Consider the following 17418-nt stretch of genomic DNA (forward strand, 5'->3'; position numbering starts at 1 on the left):
AAATAAGAGGCAAAATATATATGAAAACATTGGTTTGGTAGGGACTGTTTGTTTATTGCATACTGTTTACAGTCATGAGACTCAAACGTTGGTTCGAAAGTGTTTCTTAAATAACTGCTGGATTCAATATACTGTACAAAGAAAAGCTATTTAGCAGATTCACTCTACCATTTAAATTCGGTTGTGTTACTCTCAAAACTTTACGGGCTGCAGTGTTGGGGGTAACGCATTACAAGTAACGTGAGTTAATTAGATTACTTTTTTCAAGTAAATAGTTAAGTAATGCATTACTTTTTTTAAATAAGTAACCCAAGTTACTTTGTTTTCCCATTTACTTTTACGCAATATTGTAATACATTACTTTTAAAAGTAGCTTTCCCCAACACTGTCTGACTGTATGTGGCCTATATATTTAAATCATAATATTGACTAATTTGGTATGTGTTTGAAGTGTCTGTGTGGTGTGTTTGTCTGTGAGTTCACACGCTTCCTGTTCTTCCATACAGGTACACAAGGAGCCTCTTAACCGTCAGGTCATTCAGCACCACACTGGCTCTCTTTGAGCCTCCTTATTTTTACATCAAATATTTGCCCAAATGGTCATGTTCTTTGACCTTTCTTTGCAGCTCTTTGAGTGAGTTTGTTCAGTTAAATATCACTCATGTGAGAGTCTTCACTGGTTTGCCCTTAGTTGCCCCACTGAAGGAGGGAGAGATATAGTTTACAAACAAAAAGGAAAGAAAAGCATGGTTTTTCATAAAGTTTTATCATGAAGCTCAAGACGGTGTTATCATGCTGTTGGTCTGGGGTTTTCCTTAACGGCCACAGAGCAGTGTCTTGTATCCACCCTTCACCCCACCTCAGTCTCCACATCATCACAAACAAACAAACACATTCTCTCCATCACACTACTTCTTGCCCCATACATACAGTCGACAGAGCAGGTCCCGCCCACCTGTAGGGGAAAACAAATTCTGTTTACCATCGTTACCCGTTCATTTCTGTGGGGAAAATTAGGTGACATTTCTGATAGATTTGGCTACTTTAATTTATTATGAACAGACTGAACAGACTTTAAGTTATTGTGTACTTCAAATGAAGCAAAAAAAGAAAAAAGAAAAAAACAACACAAAATTATTATTATTATTATTTTGACCATTTTCACCTGAGATTTGGAGCCAAATTAGAGGGGTGAAAATGGTCATTTTGACCCCCCTCTACAAAATAGTGGATTACTCAGTAAATATACATCTGTGACAGTTAATATTTTGGCCTTCATCACTATTTATGTATGTCTTTCTACAGAAAAAATATTAACAAAGTCAGAAGATACATAACTGGCATGATTAGCCTTTGATGTTTTTGAGACTCAGCAATGGTGTTGACATATGAATTTGCCCATGGTTTGTCTTAAAGCATATTAAAAACACCACATAGACATATAAACAACATTAAAAACTTGATTTTCACCACAGGGGTTTTTTAACAATTTATTACATATATTTTTATATATTTAAACAGTTGAAATATTAATATATTATACCATTACCCATACATTATTTTATTATTTAACACAATCAGCCTTCAGTTCTAAATCAAGTCATAATTTAACTTTTATTAAATCGACTGTGAAAAAAAAAAAAAATGCAACTCAGGATTTAATAATAATTTAATTTAATTGTTTTTTAATTGCTTTTATTTGCTTTTAGACATGAAAGATTGATTAAACCTGTTAGAAATGTCTCTTCATTTTCCCCATAGAAAAGAATGTGTAACTACTGTAACCAGGATTTGCTTCTCCTCACTCTAATTCACTGTTGCTGACTTCATCTCAGCAACCACACAAATATATATGATATATTGAGGGCACTTCTTGTAGCAGCTGGGTGAATTAGGCAAGCAGGACATCCTGGATTAGAGGAGCAGCAGTGACACTCTCACGCTGACCTGATGCTGTTTGCTGTTGGGCTCGTTCTGCTGTCTGAACTGATGCTGTCAAGCAAATGTTGATCAAACCCCCAGTTTGAGGGTCAAACCTCCAGATAAACGAGACCAGACAGTGCAATGAATGAGTATTAATGAGTGTTTATTCAGATGACACTGGTTCAAGTCTGGCCTGCAATTTTCTTGCAGTAATGTTTCTTAGTCTCAACATTTTCATCAAACCAGTGTTATATGATATTGTTACTGTGTTTATAGGGATTTTTATTTTGGTTCAGGTCTAGAAGATTCTCTGTGCTAAAGTTGTTCTTTCATGTATTTGGCCTGGTCTTCAAATATGAGATCTTCTCTGTTAAAACTGTTACTGTAGAGAGTGATGGAAACATTCCCAGACTCCAGCTGGCAGAGAGTCTACTCTTCTAGGATCTGTGCCATCTCCTCATTCTCTCAGTCTGTCGACCGTCTCATTCCCCTGCTTCATTTTGTTGCTCTCCCTTTGGTCCTTTATCTCTCCCTCCATCATAGCGCTCATATTTTCTACTCTCTCACACTGTTTCATTCGTCTGTGTGTCACAGCCTCAGTCGGAGGGCTATTGTGCAGCATTCCTGTTCCCAGAGGGGGTGAGCAATCAGTGAGTTAGCTAGTGTTGTCTTTCCCCCCCTCCCTCTGTGCATTAATCAGCTCATGTATTACCCGCAATCCCCCAATTCTCTTAATACGAGTTACGAGAAGCCCAGTGATTGGGTTTCTCCTGCTGATGTGGCGGCCGTCACACGTCCAAACATAATCAAAGGGCTGATGCTGACATCATGGCTTTCGGTTACATTACATTACTACTTCCTGTGAAACATCACATTCCTGAGCTTGTTAATTGAAAGCACATTGTAAACATCATGCATGCTCATTACGTGAATTTGACCTCATCCAGTACTCATTGTCTATAGAGTACAGAAGTGACAGCCCACTTTTTCAGCAGCCTTGATTCTATTACAAAAGCATTTTTCCCATCATTTTCTTTATAGGCCTCTAAAAACAATATGCATATATTTAGTGTGAAAGTGTACAATTCATATATTTGTAAAGTGCAAAATTAAGTGTAAAATGAATAATTCAATGTAAAATTGTAAAATGCATATATTTATGAAAGTGTAAAGTGTGTATATTTAATGTAAAATCCATGTTTAGTGTGAAAGTGTAAAATTCATATATTTATAGTGTAAAATTCATATATTTAGTGGAAGCGTACAATTCATATATTTGTAAAATGCATATATTTAATGTAAAAGTGTAAAATGCATATATTTAGTGAAAAATGCATATATTTAGTGTGAAAGTGTAAAATTCATATATTTAATGGTAAAGTGTAAAATGCATATATTTAGTGTAAAATACATATATTTAATAAAAATGCATATTTTAGTGTTAGTGTAAAATTCATATTAGTATAAAATGCATATATTTAATGAAAATGCATATATTTAGTGTGAAAGTGTAAAATTTGTATATTTAGTATAAAATGCATACATTTCATGTAAAATGCATATATTTAGTTTGAAAGTGTAAAATTCATATATTTATAGTATAAAATGTATATATTTAGTGGAAGAGTACAATTCATATATTTGTAAAATGCATATATTTAGTGTAAAATTATAAAATGCATATATTTAATGAAAAATGCATATATTTAGTGTAAAAGTGTAAAATTCATATATTTAGTGTAAAATACATATATTTACTAAAAATGCATATTTTAGTGTGAAAGTGTAAAATTCATATATTTATATTGTAAAATTCATTTATTTAGTGGAAGCATACAATTCATATATTTGTAAAATGCATATATTTAGTGTAAAAGTGTAAAATTCATATATTTACTAAAAAGGCATATTTAGTGTGAAAGTGTAAAATTTGTATATTTAGTATAAAATGCATACATTTAGTGTAAAATGCATATATTTAGTGTAAAAGTGTAAAATTCATATATTTAGTGTAAAATACATATATTTACTAAAAATGCATATATTTAGTGTGAAAGTTTAAAATTCATATATTTAGTGTAAAATACTTATATTTACTAAAAATGCATATATTTAGTGTGAAAGTGTAAAATTCATATATTTATAGTATAAAATGCATATATTTCGTGGAAGCGTACAATTCAAACATTTGTAAAATGCATATATTTAGTGTAAAATTAATACATTTAGTTTATTGCAGACTAGACTATATAAGTTTAGTTTATATTCAGACATATATACATTATATAACTTTTTTTTTAAATACAATTTAATTAAACTGACATGACTTCTACAGAAACACATTGCTGAACAATCTCTGGGCTCAGGTTAGATATATTTAAAAGTTGTATGTATTACCGCTGAAAATCGATTTCTCTATGGAGAAAATGAATGGGACTTTTGCTTCCAGAAACCAGCTGTTGTACTCAGTTTTTAGGGCATCAATATAAATAACCCAAGAAAATTAGAAAAGCAGCAAAGTAACTGTTTTCCCCAGCAGGTCTTTCCGATGGATGTTAGTTTGCTGTGGCTATATGAAGGTGATCTGTGACCATCTGTTCACACCTGGTCTATAAAATCATGTTGCTACAGATGAACCTCGGATGCTCAGTGTAGACAGTGTAATGGGAAACAACTCTTTAATCTTCTGAAAGAGTCTATTATGACTTCATACTAAGCTGTCAATCATCTTGCCCTGAGATCTGAGAACAGCACATCACAACTTTCCATAATTAAATGACCTGGATTAGTGTGAATGTCTGTTTTTTCCACTCTTATGTCAGAGATTTGGAATTTTGTTTTTATACCTGTATGATGTGTATGTATATACCATATATATGTCTAGGCAATGAGGTCCTGTCCACTAAATTAGATGTACATCATTCTGACCACACATGACAGTCGTGACATGATGTGCACCAGGGCACAGTCATGCGAGGAATGTCTGGGCCTGACGTCAACTGCTCACTGATCCTGCTCCATACATGTCCGTCTGTCTGCATGTATGAATGTATTTATAAAGTGATCAGTGCAGCAGATGTGTGCAGCATCAGTGATGCAGAATATAGATATGATGTGTGTCAGACAAGAAATGAGTGGAGGCTTTGACTCACCCCTTACACACAAATTACAAACCATACACTCATGAGAGAGACAGTGCAGCTGAAAACATCCTTCATCTAATACTGTCTCAAACCTGCTACAGTGGTGGATACTATTAAAGATTAACCTAATAAGTTATTAGTAAAATTAACATAATAATTAGGTAGCATTGATAGTAAGTAGATAGTATTAATAATCATTAGCAGCGCAAAAGCATGCTTTTAATGTTTAAATATATGTCAGTAAGCAAGTATATATAAAAAACATAAAATAATAAAAAATAAATAAAAAATTATTTAAAAAACATTTAAAACCCATAGCATTATTTATGCAATTCTAATTGCAGTGTAAATGCTTTCATGAGATGCATTAAACGGTCTGTGTAAATATATATAAAGCCAGAAATGGCCACTTTGCAGCCTTAAAAGTTTGTGTAATAAATTCTATGTTGAATCAAAATATTTTTTCTAAAGCTAACTTTTTAATTTCTATTGAGTTTTTTTTTTTTTTTTTTTTTTTTCTCATCTAACACAATAATGACTTTAAATGGTCTTGTGGGGGATAATTTCTCAGCTAAAATTGATGTGTGATTAATTAGATTAATTATTTGGCACATCATGCAGTAAATTCAATTAAAAATTTGAATCACTATATATATATAGCGATTCAAATTTTTTAATCTAATTTACTGCATGATGTGCCAAATAATTAATCTAATGTGTGTGTGTGTGTGTGTGTGTGTGTGTGTGTGTATGTATACATACTGTAAAAACATTCAAATTGTGAAATATTATTACTTTTTAAAATATCTTTCTTTTCTTTCTTTTTTTAAATATATTTTAAAATGTCATTAATTCAGCATCATTACTCCAGTCTTCAGTGTCACATGATCCTTTAGAAATCATTCAAATATGCTGATTTGATGCTCAAGAAACATTTGTTATTATTATCGATGTTTAAAACAGTTGTGCTGCTTAATATTTTCAAAGTCTATAGAATAACACAAGACGCGACACTCCTATTGTTTTGAATGGAAGAAAGTTCAAAGCACAATATGGCGGAATAAGAGCCTTCTAAATAAGAGCCAGTCGCCGATTGGTAAAGTCATCGCATCACTGCAGTGGCCATTAGAAGCTCCGGTTCCTATAGAAACAGTCAGACGCGTGCTTCCTATAGAGACACACACTTAGGACTGCGCATAAAATTACCGTTTTTTTGTCATGATTCGAGCATTTAGAAACAAAATTTATGAGACAGTTGTTGTCAGATTTCATTGGTGATTTCAAATATGAAATTTAATCGAAAGCTTGGCAAACAGCTTTGGAGAATTTGATGTTTCCCCATTCAAAGAGATAGGAGCTGCACTTGCATGCCCAGGAGGCATTTCAAAGATGGCCGCCGAGTGAAATTACTTGTCTTAAAGGGATTTTGATATTTTTTTGTATTAACAGTGATACATTTTAGGCTCTTTGATTAATATAAAGTTCAAAAGAACAGCATTTATTTGAAATTGAAATCTTCTGTAACTTTATAATTGTCTTTACTGTCATTTTTGATTCTTGCTGAATAGAAGTATTAATTTCTTTCAAAAATCTATTTAATATATTTAAAGTTTTTTAAGTTTTATAAAATTGCACAATAATTGCACACCTAAGGCTGAAATGAAAATGCATAAAAATAAGTTATTAAGGTTTAATTAACTGCAGAAGAATAATACTCAGTGTTAAAGGTTTAGAGTGTCTGCAGAGTGTTAAGATTAGAAGTGTAGATCGCCATGTAAGTAAGTAGTGTGTGATATGTATGTGTTTGTATGAGGTATGACATATAATGGACCTGGAGCTGGTCATGTGATCGAGAGCGCATCTTGACACTGGTGCCTCTGTGTCATCTATGTAACAGACATAGACTGTGTCATCACCTCAGTCTGACCAGGGTGAATTTGACCAGTGTTTTATGTAGTCTGAGGAATTTAAGCAGCTCATTAACTGAAGAAAGAAATGGCACAGCTTTCTTTACATTTACTGCTTGAATTTACAAGAGGATTTTACTGCTTTGACATCTATCTGTTGACATTTTTTGACATCTAATCTATCTTTTGACATTTAAAGAACCATCACTTCCTCTTCTAAACTTAAAAGTCCTGTTTTGAATTTGAATTCAGGCTGGGTGGTATGGTGGTATATATTCTGTTCAACAATAGAAATGTGTCCAGAGATTTTGCTATATCATGGCATATACCGGGGGGGGCGAACGTCAGTCCTGGAGAGCCACAGTCCTGCAGAGTTTTGCTTCAACCCTAATCAAACACACCTGAACAAGCTAATCAAGCTCTAAAGGGTTACTAAAAGCTACAGGCAGGTGAGTTTTTATCAGGGTTGGAGCTTAACTCTGCAGGACTGTGTCTCTCCAGGACCGGAGTTCGCCACCCCTGGTATATACTGTGTGATGTGGTATACATTTGTGTTTCTAGGACTGAGCCGAGTTGGTGTACTTAAACTTTTCACGAACTTAGACTGGTCACGGACTCTTTCTGTGCGCACAGCCGTACACTCTCATGCTCACAGAAAGCGCCTATCTCAATCAGAGCGAATACCAAATTAAATTCTCTTTCGCATCTTATTATGGTTGTACACATTTAAAAACACACAAAGTTATGTCAAAATGCCTGTCTCAGTGAGCATTCACGTAAACACAGTCAGTTGTCTTAAGTGAACGTAAGCAGTTTGGAGAAAATCGGATGTGTATCAGTATGTTGGATCCGTGCATTAGATCTTAAAGTGACAGCAGCCTAATAAACCTGCTGCTGTCTGTTTCTTTAATGATAATCAAGAACAAAAAAGAGAGAATGATTCACTGCTCTTGACTGACGAACTTTAATAATGATCATTTATATTTAATACGTAGAGTGAAGATTATGTGGTTTTATTTTTAACATTTACTTTATTAAATGCCTGTAGTAGGCTATTTCTGTAGTAGCCTGTACTAGTATACTATAGACCTACATGAAAAACGATTTAATATGTATTTTTGATTAACATATTTATTAACATAAATGTCATTTTTGCTTGAACTTTTTACTTACATTAGTTAGGTTAGTGTTAGTTTTTTTCTGCTGTAATCGCAGCTTCTAGTTTCAAAGGAAATTAATGTTTCTAACATGTTTGTAGCGGTAAACAATAACAAAACATCCCTATTGTTTTATATACTAATTAACCTATTACTAGCTGTTTACTATGGTAAATATGGAAATATACAGTAATTATTTGCAGGTGTGGCTTGTTTATAGGCAGGCAGGGCAAAGCACTACCAAAATATTCATCAACTTGAAAACATAGATCCATACAATAAACTTCCAATAATGTAATTTGTTAATCATAAATACATTCAAAAATTAAACAGTTTTGATTTGGCCCTGAGTTATGGAATTTATATGTAGGATCTTTATGCACAGTGCATGCCATTGTAAAGATTGTAGGTCTGTCCCCTCCCCTGTTCCCATTCACCAAGCTACCCTGATTACCACCCCCTGCCTTGAATTCATAAATTCATATTAGTGGATAAGTCAAGTCCCACACTATTGCTTTTTACATTCAAAAAAGTGTTTCATTATGACTTGAAATCAAAATGGCAAGATGGGACTCGACTCGGACTTGACTCGGACACGATTGGTTAAAGACTCGGACTCAACTAAGGTGGACTCGAACCCAACACTAGGATTGTGTTGCATTATTTATATGAGAGAATGACAAAAGCATTAGGGAATTGTGAAAATGCAGAGTGTCCTGAATATTCAAAGACAAGAAAGATCTTGTTTTCAGAGTGTTTGGGAAATGTAAAACGAATAGGAATCTCGCTAGAGAGGCCAATCTACTTCGAGTGTAACTAAAACGAGCCAATGCACATTGGCATGCAATCATTTGCAGCAGCTGCTCTGCCCTGCTGTGCATGGGTCTATAATGAGCAGCAGGTGCATTGCATCTTTAGCTTTTCGCTTCGGAGCCGAGCAGGTGAACTGGCCGCGCAGCAGGGTACAGCGACTGTGGCGACGGGATGTACGTCTCCGTTCCCTCCTTCAGGGAACGAGGGTTACCTTTGTAACTTTTTTACCTTTGAGGGTTACCTGGACAGAGTAAAGCCAGGGCTAGGTCTGCCTCCTCTGGGGACAGCGCTTGCAGGCTCACTACCTGGTCCCTGAAGGGAGTGGTAGGAACCTTGGGCGCATAGCCAGGCCGGGGTCTCAGTACCACGTGGCCGTCACCCGGCCCGAACCCGGCACGATTCATCAACCAAAAATGCCTGCAGGTCCCTCTCTTGATAGAGGCCAATGCAATCAGCAGCAAAGTCTTCAGACAAAATCTTTAAGTCTGCTGACTGCAAGGGCTCAACGGGAGCATTCTGGAATGCTCGAAGCACCAGAGCAAGGGCCCAAGAGGGTATGGAGGGAGGTCGAGGAGGATTCAACCGTCTCGCCCCCCTAAGGAGCCTGACGACCCAGTCGTGCTTACCAACTGACTTGCCATCTATGTGGTCGTCGTATCCGGGTATTGCGGCATGAGGATTGCAGCATGAACTTTGAGGGTGGAGGGAGACCGCCTGCTCTCCAACCCTTACTGCAAGAAGGAAAGCACGACTCCGATCGAACATTTTCGGGAGTCTTCTCGTCGAGAAGAACACCACTCGACGAACAGGTTCCACTTCAAGGCGTAAGCACGTCTTGTAGACCGTACACAAGCCGGAGTGATGGTGTTAAGTACCTCAGGGGGTAAGTCACCTAGAACCTTCACTAGTCCAGGGACCAGACATGGAGTTTCCAGAGGTCTGGACGCAGGTGCCAAAAGAGTACCCCGTCTCTGAGAAAGAAGGTCCTTCCTCAGAGGAATGCGCCAGGAAGGGGCTATCAGGAGGAGCATAAGTTCTGTGATCCAGGTCCGTTTGGGCCAATAGGGTGCAACTTGCAAGACCTGCTCCTCGTCCTCCCTGACCTTGCACAGGGTCTCTGCAAGTAGGCTCGCCGGGTGCGCAGCTTGTGAAAGCTTGTCGGCCACACAGTTGAGCACACCGGGGACATGAATGGCACGAAGCAACCTCAGATGCTTCTGACTCCATAGTAGGAGATGGCGGGCGAGTTGTGACATGCGACGGGAGCGTAGACCATCCTGATGGTTGATGTACGCAACGGTCGCAATGTTGTCCGTACGGACCAGTATGTGTCTGCCCTGTAACTGCCTTCTTAGGCGGCTCAGAGCGAGACGTACTGCTAGCAACTCGAGGCAATTGATGTGCCAATGCAATTGATGTGCCAATCCCGTCCACACCCCTGACACTGCATGCCCGTTGTACATGGCACCCCAGCCGGTGGCAGAGGCATCTGTGATCACCTGCCCAAAGAAACAAGGGGTCCGACCACAAGCTGAAGGCTTGGCGGCATTCCGGAGTGATTGCCACTCGGTATGTGCCACGATGCCATGCCCATCTTGGGACTTGGCCGTGCAGCAAGTGCTGAAGTGGTCTCATATGAAGCAAACCGAGTAGGGTTACTGCCGCTGTGGCTGCCATATGCCCCAGGAGCCTCTGAAAAAATTTCAGTGGGACCGCTGTCCTGCCATTGAACGTATCCAGGTAGTTCAACACCGACTGAGCACATTCCTCTGTGAGGCGTGCTGACTGGGCGACCAAATCCAACTCCATACCGGGAAAAGAGATCCTCTGCACAGGTTTGCTCTTTTCCCAGTTGACCTGAAGGCCCAACTGGCTGAAGTGACTGAGCACTGGATCCTGGGTTGCCGTGACAACCCGCGCTGCAGCCCGACAGCTTGACGGCACACGACACGCAGAGGAGCGAGAGTTCTGCTCTCGCTGATCTCCACAGTCTCCCAGAGTGTCGGGCAGACCCGCGGCTGTGCTTTTACACACAAGTGGCAGCTGGCCAACAACAGAGGGGACTCAAGCTTCCCGGAGAAAGAAGAGTCGCGACCGGCGTGTCAACGTGGTCATGTTCTCGTGCGAAAACATGAACCACCCACAAACATCATTTCAGCACGTTATGCCCAGACACTGAAACAGTGATCGTGGCCGTCAGTGAGGACAGGAAACGACTGCATCCAGAAACACATGGGTGGAATGTTATCTTTGGAAGATGCAACTCGCACCCATGTAAGCTCTTTTAGGAGACTTGCTCTCTCTTGGTGAGCAGCAGGGAAAAGATCGTGGTGACACTGCATGTGCAATGAATGTGCAGCTTGTAGTGTGCACTCACTCTCATTGAAGGCGCAGCTCTTACCAGCTGTAATAACAGCTGTTTAGCTCTCTGAAAATGCGCACCTTCACCAGCTGTAAGAACAGCCTTTTAGCGCTCACTGAAGATGCACATACAAACGAGAGGACTCGATCACCGCCGTAGCACCGTCACGCAAACACCAATAAAGAGAAAGCTTCTTCCTTGAAGAACTGGCTCTTTTTAGAAACACTGCTTGCAGATAAGAGACAGGAACAAAACGAACTGCTCAGCTCCGAAGCGAAAATCTAAAGATGCAATGCACCTGTTGCTCATAATATACCCGTGCAGAGCAGGGCAGAGCAGCTGCTGCAAATGATTGCATGCCAATGTGCATTGGCTCGTTTTACTTACACTCGAAGTAGATTGGCCTCTCTAGCGAGATTCCTATTCGTCGGTCTGTCCGACGTACTTCGAACGTGACCAACTGAATGGGAACCAAGTTTAGTGGTTACACTACTGTTCAAAAGTTTGAGGTCAGTATAATTTTTTTAAGAAAGTAATTTTTCAGCAAAGACCAGAAGTGACAGTAAATATATTTATCAAAAGATTTATTTCCAATAAATACTTATTTTTGAACTTACCGTTTATCAAAGAATCCTGAAAAAAGGTATCACAGTTTCCACAAAAATATTAAGCAGCACAGATGTTTTCAACATTGATAATAATCAGAAATGTTTCCTGAGCAGCAAATCAGCATATTAGAATGATTTCTGAAGGATCATGTGGCATTGAACACTCAAGTAATTCAGCTTTGCCATCACAGCAAAGTTTTTACTCAATTTTTTATCAAATAAATGCATCATTGGTGAGCAGAAGAGACTTCTTTCAAAAACATCTTATCAATGAAGAGCAATGTTGCAACTTCAATTAATTGAACAACTAAATTAAAGTGGCTTTAATTTTGTCTCATCTAATCTGAACATTGTTAAAACAGTATTACAATATTTTATGCACTTTTTTCACTCTCTGAGAGTGTACTGTGCAGATTTTGGTCATTTTGCCCAGCACTTGTTCTAGTATATTGACAGTCATCTCATATCTGAGCCAACAGTGTTGCTCTCTTTGCCCCTAAACAGTTATATCATATTCTTGATCTACTGTACAACAGTTCTTCTGATATTTTATTCTTGTCGTATATATGCAGGGTGTGAAAAGCAAAACTGTGAAACTCGTGAGTACAAGTAAAAACTCGGCACTGATGTAATGAAGGGGTTTGTGGGTTTGGTGGGCCTCCTGCGGTCAGCAGCTAGTACGGCGTGTCTGGCTGCATTGTCCTGCTCTCTGTGTGGGTCTGCGAGTGAACGCAGTGGCCTCTCAGCAACCAGCCTGGGACATTTCATTTCAGAAACAACCTCAAAACACGGGCATTCTTTACATTCCAGCCCGGGCTCCTGCTCTGCCCACTGGACTGCTAGAAAGGGCATTGAGGCACTCATCCAAGACATGGGCCAGTACTTCTGTCTGGGGACAATGCCTTTCTGATCTCTCTCTGGAGGGCATTTTACAGATTAAATGTTTACAAATTATATTTTTTGAGATTACATAGCCAGATTAGAGTGTAATCTAAGAAACCGGGATCTCAGGACTCATCCCATCCAATTCAGACCTTGATACTTGTTTTCAGACTTCATGTTAATGACTCAGGATTCTTTAGCAGTCTATAAGGAAGGGAATGAACTGTACAAGTACAGTTGCCTAAACTTTATGGTAAAGCATTACGTCCAGTTCTGTTTGCATGTGTGAAAGTGTGTACTTACTGAAGTTTGCTTAGACGTGTGAGCATTTGTTTTATATTCACAGTGGTTGCTAGCAAAATTTGTCCTACATAAATACACATGAAATTGGATAAAAGGCTTAATTTAGAGGCCTGCCCTACTTTTACATATCTCCAGTTAGCTATGATGACCCATTTACTTTCGGATTGCTACGTGATGTACGTCAAGATTTTTCCATAATTTAAGTGTTCTGTACATACAGTGACCCCAAAAAGCACACTGCTGCATACTTCAGCCACACTTAAATCATGTAAGAATGTCTTTGTGTTATTTAGCAAAATATTTTATAGTGTCATTTATTTTAAAGAAATGTAGTACATTGCATTGTATACACTTGCACTGTATACATACAAAATTAAGACACTTTGTGTTTGTCATGTTAGTGGATTATGTAGATAGTTAATGTGATGCTCTGGTAGGACACCTGTGTGAACTTCAGGAGAACTGACTATGAGTGTGTCTTACCTAATCAGCTCACTAGTTCAGTGGTCAAGGCACTGATAAGGGAGTTGGCCATTTTAAGGGCCGTCTCAATAGCAAAATCCTTTCAGTGCACTGAAACGTTCGCTCACTAAAAAATTCCATAATGCACTGTGAAAACCAGGGAGCATCGATGCTCACTATGTTCCCTTACTGAAAATTCAAGACCTAGGGAGCTAGGGAGCTGATGTATATATACAGTCGTGCTCAAAAGTTTACATACCCCTTGCAGAACCTGCAAAATGTAAATTATTTTAACAAAATAAGAGGGATCATGCAAAATGTGTTATTTTTTATTTAGCGCTGTGCTGAATAAGATATTTTGCATAAAAGATGTTTACATTTAGTCAAAAAATAACTGAATTTATAAAAATGACCCATTCAAAAATGTACATACCCTTGATTCTCAATACTGTGTGTGGTTACCTGGATGATCCACAACTGTTTTTATGATTTGTGATGGTTGTTCATGAGTCTCCTGTTTGTCCTGAACAGTTAAACTGCTCAATAGTCTTCAGAAAAATCCTTCAGGTCCTGCAAATTCTCCAGTTTTCCAGCATCTTTTGCATATTTGAACCCTTTCCAGCAGTGACTGTATGATTCTGAGATCCATCTTTTCACACTGAGGACAACCGAGGGACTCAAACGCAACTATTATAAAATGTTCAAACATTCACTGATGCTCCAGAAGAAAACGCGATGTGTTAAGAACTGGGGGGTGAAAACTTTTGAACAAGATGAAGATGTCCAAATTTGTCTTATTTTGTTTAAATATCTAATTTTTTCATTTAGTACTGCCCATCGGAAGCTACAGAAGATACTCAAATGTTTCCCAGAAGACAAATTAAGTAAAATTTATCTTGATGTTCAAATTCAAAAGTTTTCACCTCCCAGGTCTTAATGCATCGTGTTTCCTTCTGGAGCATCAGTAAATGTTTGAACCTTTTTTAATAGTTGTGTTTGAGTCCCTCAGTCGTCCTCAGTGTGAAATGATGGATCTCAAAATCACACAGTCACTGCTGGAAAGGGTTCAAATATGCAAAAGATGCTGGAAAACTGAAGAATTTGCAGGACCTGAAGGATTTTTCTGAAGAATGTTGGGCAGTTTAACTGTTCAGGACAAACAAGAGACTCATGAACAACCATCACAAAACATAAAAACAGTCGTGGATCATCCAGGTAACCACACACAGTAAATTTTTGAATGGGTCATTTTTATAAATTCATCTATTTTTTGACTATATGTAAACATCTTTTATGCAAAATATCTTATTCATGACAGTGCTAAATAAAAAATAACACAGATTTTGCATGATCCCTCTTATTTTGTTAAAATAATTTACGTTTTGCAGATTCTGCAAGGGGTATGTAAACTTTTGAGCATGACTGTATATATATATATATATATATATGCACTAAAAATCGACAGTTGATTAATAGACATGAAGGAAAGGGAAATTAAATGAAAGAAAGTGTCAGTTTTGACAAAATGTGACCATAATTTGTTTTCAGTTTGGAATTTTCTGTCTAATGCAATAAAATTCATGTACATTTAGTCTAAATACTGGGTTTCAGTGTGATTTAGGTTTGTATGTATTTATGTGCTAGTGTATACTCATGGTGTATCAGTATGTCATTGTGTTACAGATGTGTAACATTACCAGTGCTGTGAAAGGCTGGCTAACTTTAATACAGCTCAAAAACTAACACGAGTGATCAACCTCTTTACAGTTTTAACAACACTGCTGTGACTGAGAAAAAAAAAGTGTGTCTTTAGAGACATACAGACACAGATCTTTAGGCTGATTATTGAAACTGCTGTGTGCTTTTCTAGTTTAGCATATGGAGGATGATCTGCTGTGCTCATCTCTGTCCCTGTATCAGTGTCTTTCTTCAATCTCTTCTCTTTCTATCTATCTATCTATCTATCTATCTATCTATCTATCTATCTATCTCTGTCTGTCTGTCTGTCTGTCTGTCTACTCTGTCTTTTTGTCTGTTTCATCTGTAATGTCAGTGCTTGTGTGTCTCATCTTTGTGCTGTTAAATCCTGGCTAATCTGATGCCACGTTGCACACACACAAATCTCCTTATCATAAACAGGACTGTCACTGATCTTCTGTAGAGATGGGAAGCAAGGTTTTTTTCTTGCCACAGTTTCCCTACGCCACCCCTTCCTCCAGACTAAACACAGGAACAGCAATAAATCTCAGAATGCATCAGTTTGGCGGTGTACATAGGGTACAAATCTTTATACAGATATCTGCAATGGCTTGTTATTTGTTAAAATCCACCTTACTGGTGTGGCATTTCTGTACATGTCATTGGCAAAGGTTAATCTCTAAACCACGTTCATCATGAGCATCTGTAAGCCATATCTCTCCCTAATACACACTCAGACACATTGTCTCTCTCACACGCACACTATGTTGTGAAGTTTTGAAAGTGCATGACCTCATATCAGATGGAGTGTGTGTGTAGGTGTCAAAACTTCCTTAAGTATAATCTTACACTCACAGAAAAGCTCTACAGTTTTTTAACATCCTGTATTAAAACAGTAGTCACACACGAATAAACACAGACTGACTCTGCCATGCAGTAGCATGAACACCAGATCTATTTGAAATTGATATGTCTTTGAATATATAGACTAATGGTAAAATTATCTAATATTTTAAGAGACTTATTAAACTTCACACGCAGTCATTCTGCAGGGTCCTCTCTATGATATAATTCCCTTATACTGTATCTCCTTTTCTGTATGTTTCTGCAGTCTTTTTAATTAAGAAATAATAATTTAAATAAGAAATAGTAATTGACCTATATGCTTCATTGTATGGAAAAGTGCAGCATGATAATTCTGCAAAACATCTTTTGTGTTCCATCAAAGAAAATAAGGAAGTCATACATGTTTGAAATGGCATGAGGGTGACTAATTAATTTTTGGATGAAGTATTTAAAGGTTAATTCATGCAACATCAAAACTTTCACCCTGCACGACTGATTTCACCCACTGGAACACAAAGGGCAGGTCTTTCCTCTAGCTTCCAAATAGTTTGTTTATTTCAACTGTTCCTTTCAGTATGACTTGGAATAACATTTTGTTCATCCCCTAAGTGTACTTCCTTTCAGCGTGCAGTTTAAAACGGGAAGTGTCTTAATAAGCTCAGTGACTTCAAGTTCAGTGACCTTACATGACCTTGCCTAGTCAGAGCATGCAGGATTGTTACATAATGAGAAGTGTCCTTTATATTAATAGGAGGGAAAGGAACATTCTGAAACACTAAGTGTCTGTTCTCTCACAGTCCAACATTAAAAGAGTCCAACTGTGCTGCGATCTCTCTCAAAAACACAATCACACTTCAAAGTGCTGCTCTCACAACAAGTATGAAGCGTTCATAGGAAGTTCTAGCAGTTATGTTCCGACTGTATTTGCACACAGCAGGTGGCTGTAAAGGAGTGTGTGGAGGTCATGAGAAAGCCACAACCCTCTAGATGGTGCGTAGGTATTAAAGAGGAAATTCTTTATGATATTAATGGACTGTGTGAAGGAAGATAAGAGGATGGGGAAAATACCACTAAATGGATGTAGAAACCTGCTTCAGAGAGATTCAAGTCCACATTAGGAGACAAATACGTCTACACACACAGATAACACTTCAAAATCTGTTGAGATATCCAGTGGCATACCACAAATCTATGGGGCCCCCCTTGAACCATGAGACACAGGGCCTTTATTTTGCATCTTTGTGCTCTGCTGAGGTGTTTCTTTCCATCTTACTGGATTTCTCTCATTTAAAATGTTTAAATCTAATAGTCAAC

General features: G+C 37.9%; 1 protein-coding gene across 2 annotated transcripts in view; it reads left to right on the forward strand.

Moving 5' to 3' along the window:
• Positions 1-17418, forward strand: part of vwa8 (von Willebrand factor A domain containing 8) — a 129199-nt gene that overhangs the window by 76081 nt on the left and 35700 nt on the right. The window contains exon 38 of one of the 2 annotated variants that reach the window (XM_051904792.1): positions 507-1226. The exons of the other annotated variant lie outside the window; for it this stretch is intronic. Within the exon in view, the coding sequence (XP_051760752.1) occupies positions 507-563 (57 nt within the window). The 3' untranslated portion in view covers positions 564-1226. Of the gene's footprint in view, positions 1-506; positions 1227-17418 lie in introns of those variants that run through there. 2 annotated transcript variants of the gene reach the window in all.

The sequence above is a fragment of the Ctenopharyngodon idella genome, chromosome 9 (genome assembly GCF_019924925.1).
Source record: "Ctenopharyngodon idella isolate HZGC_01 chromosome 9, HZGC01, whole genome shotgun sequence".
NCBI classification, from domain to species: Eukaryota; Metazoa; Chordata; class Actinopteri; order Cypriniformes; family Xenocyprididae; genus Ctenopharyngodon; species Ctenopharyngodon idella.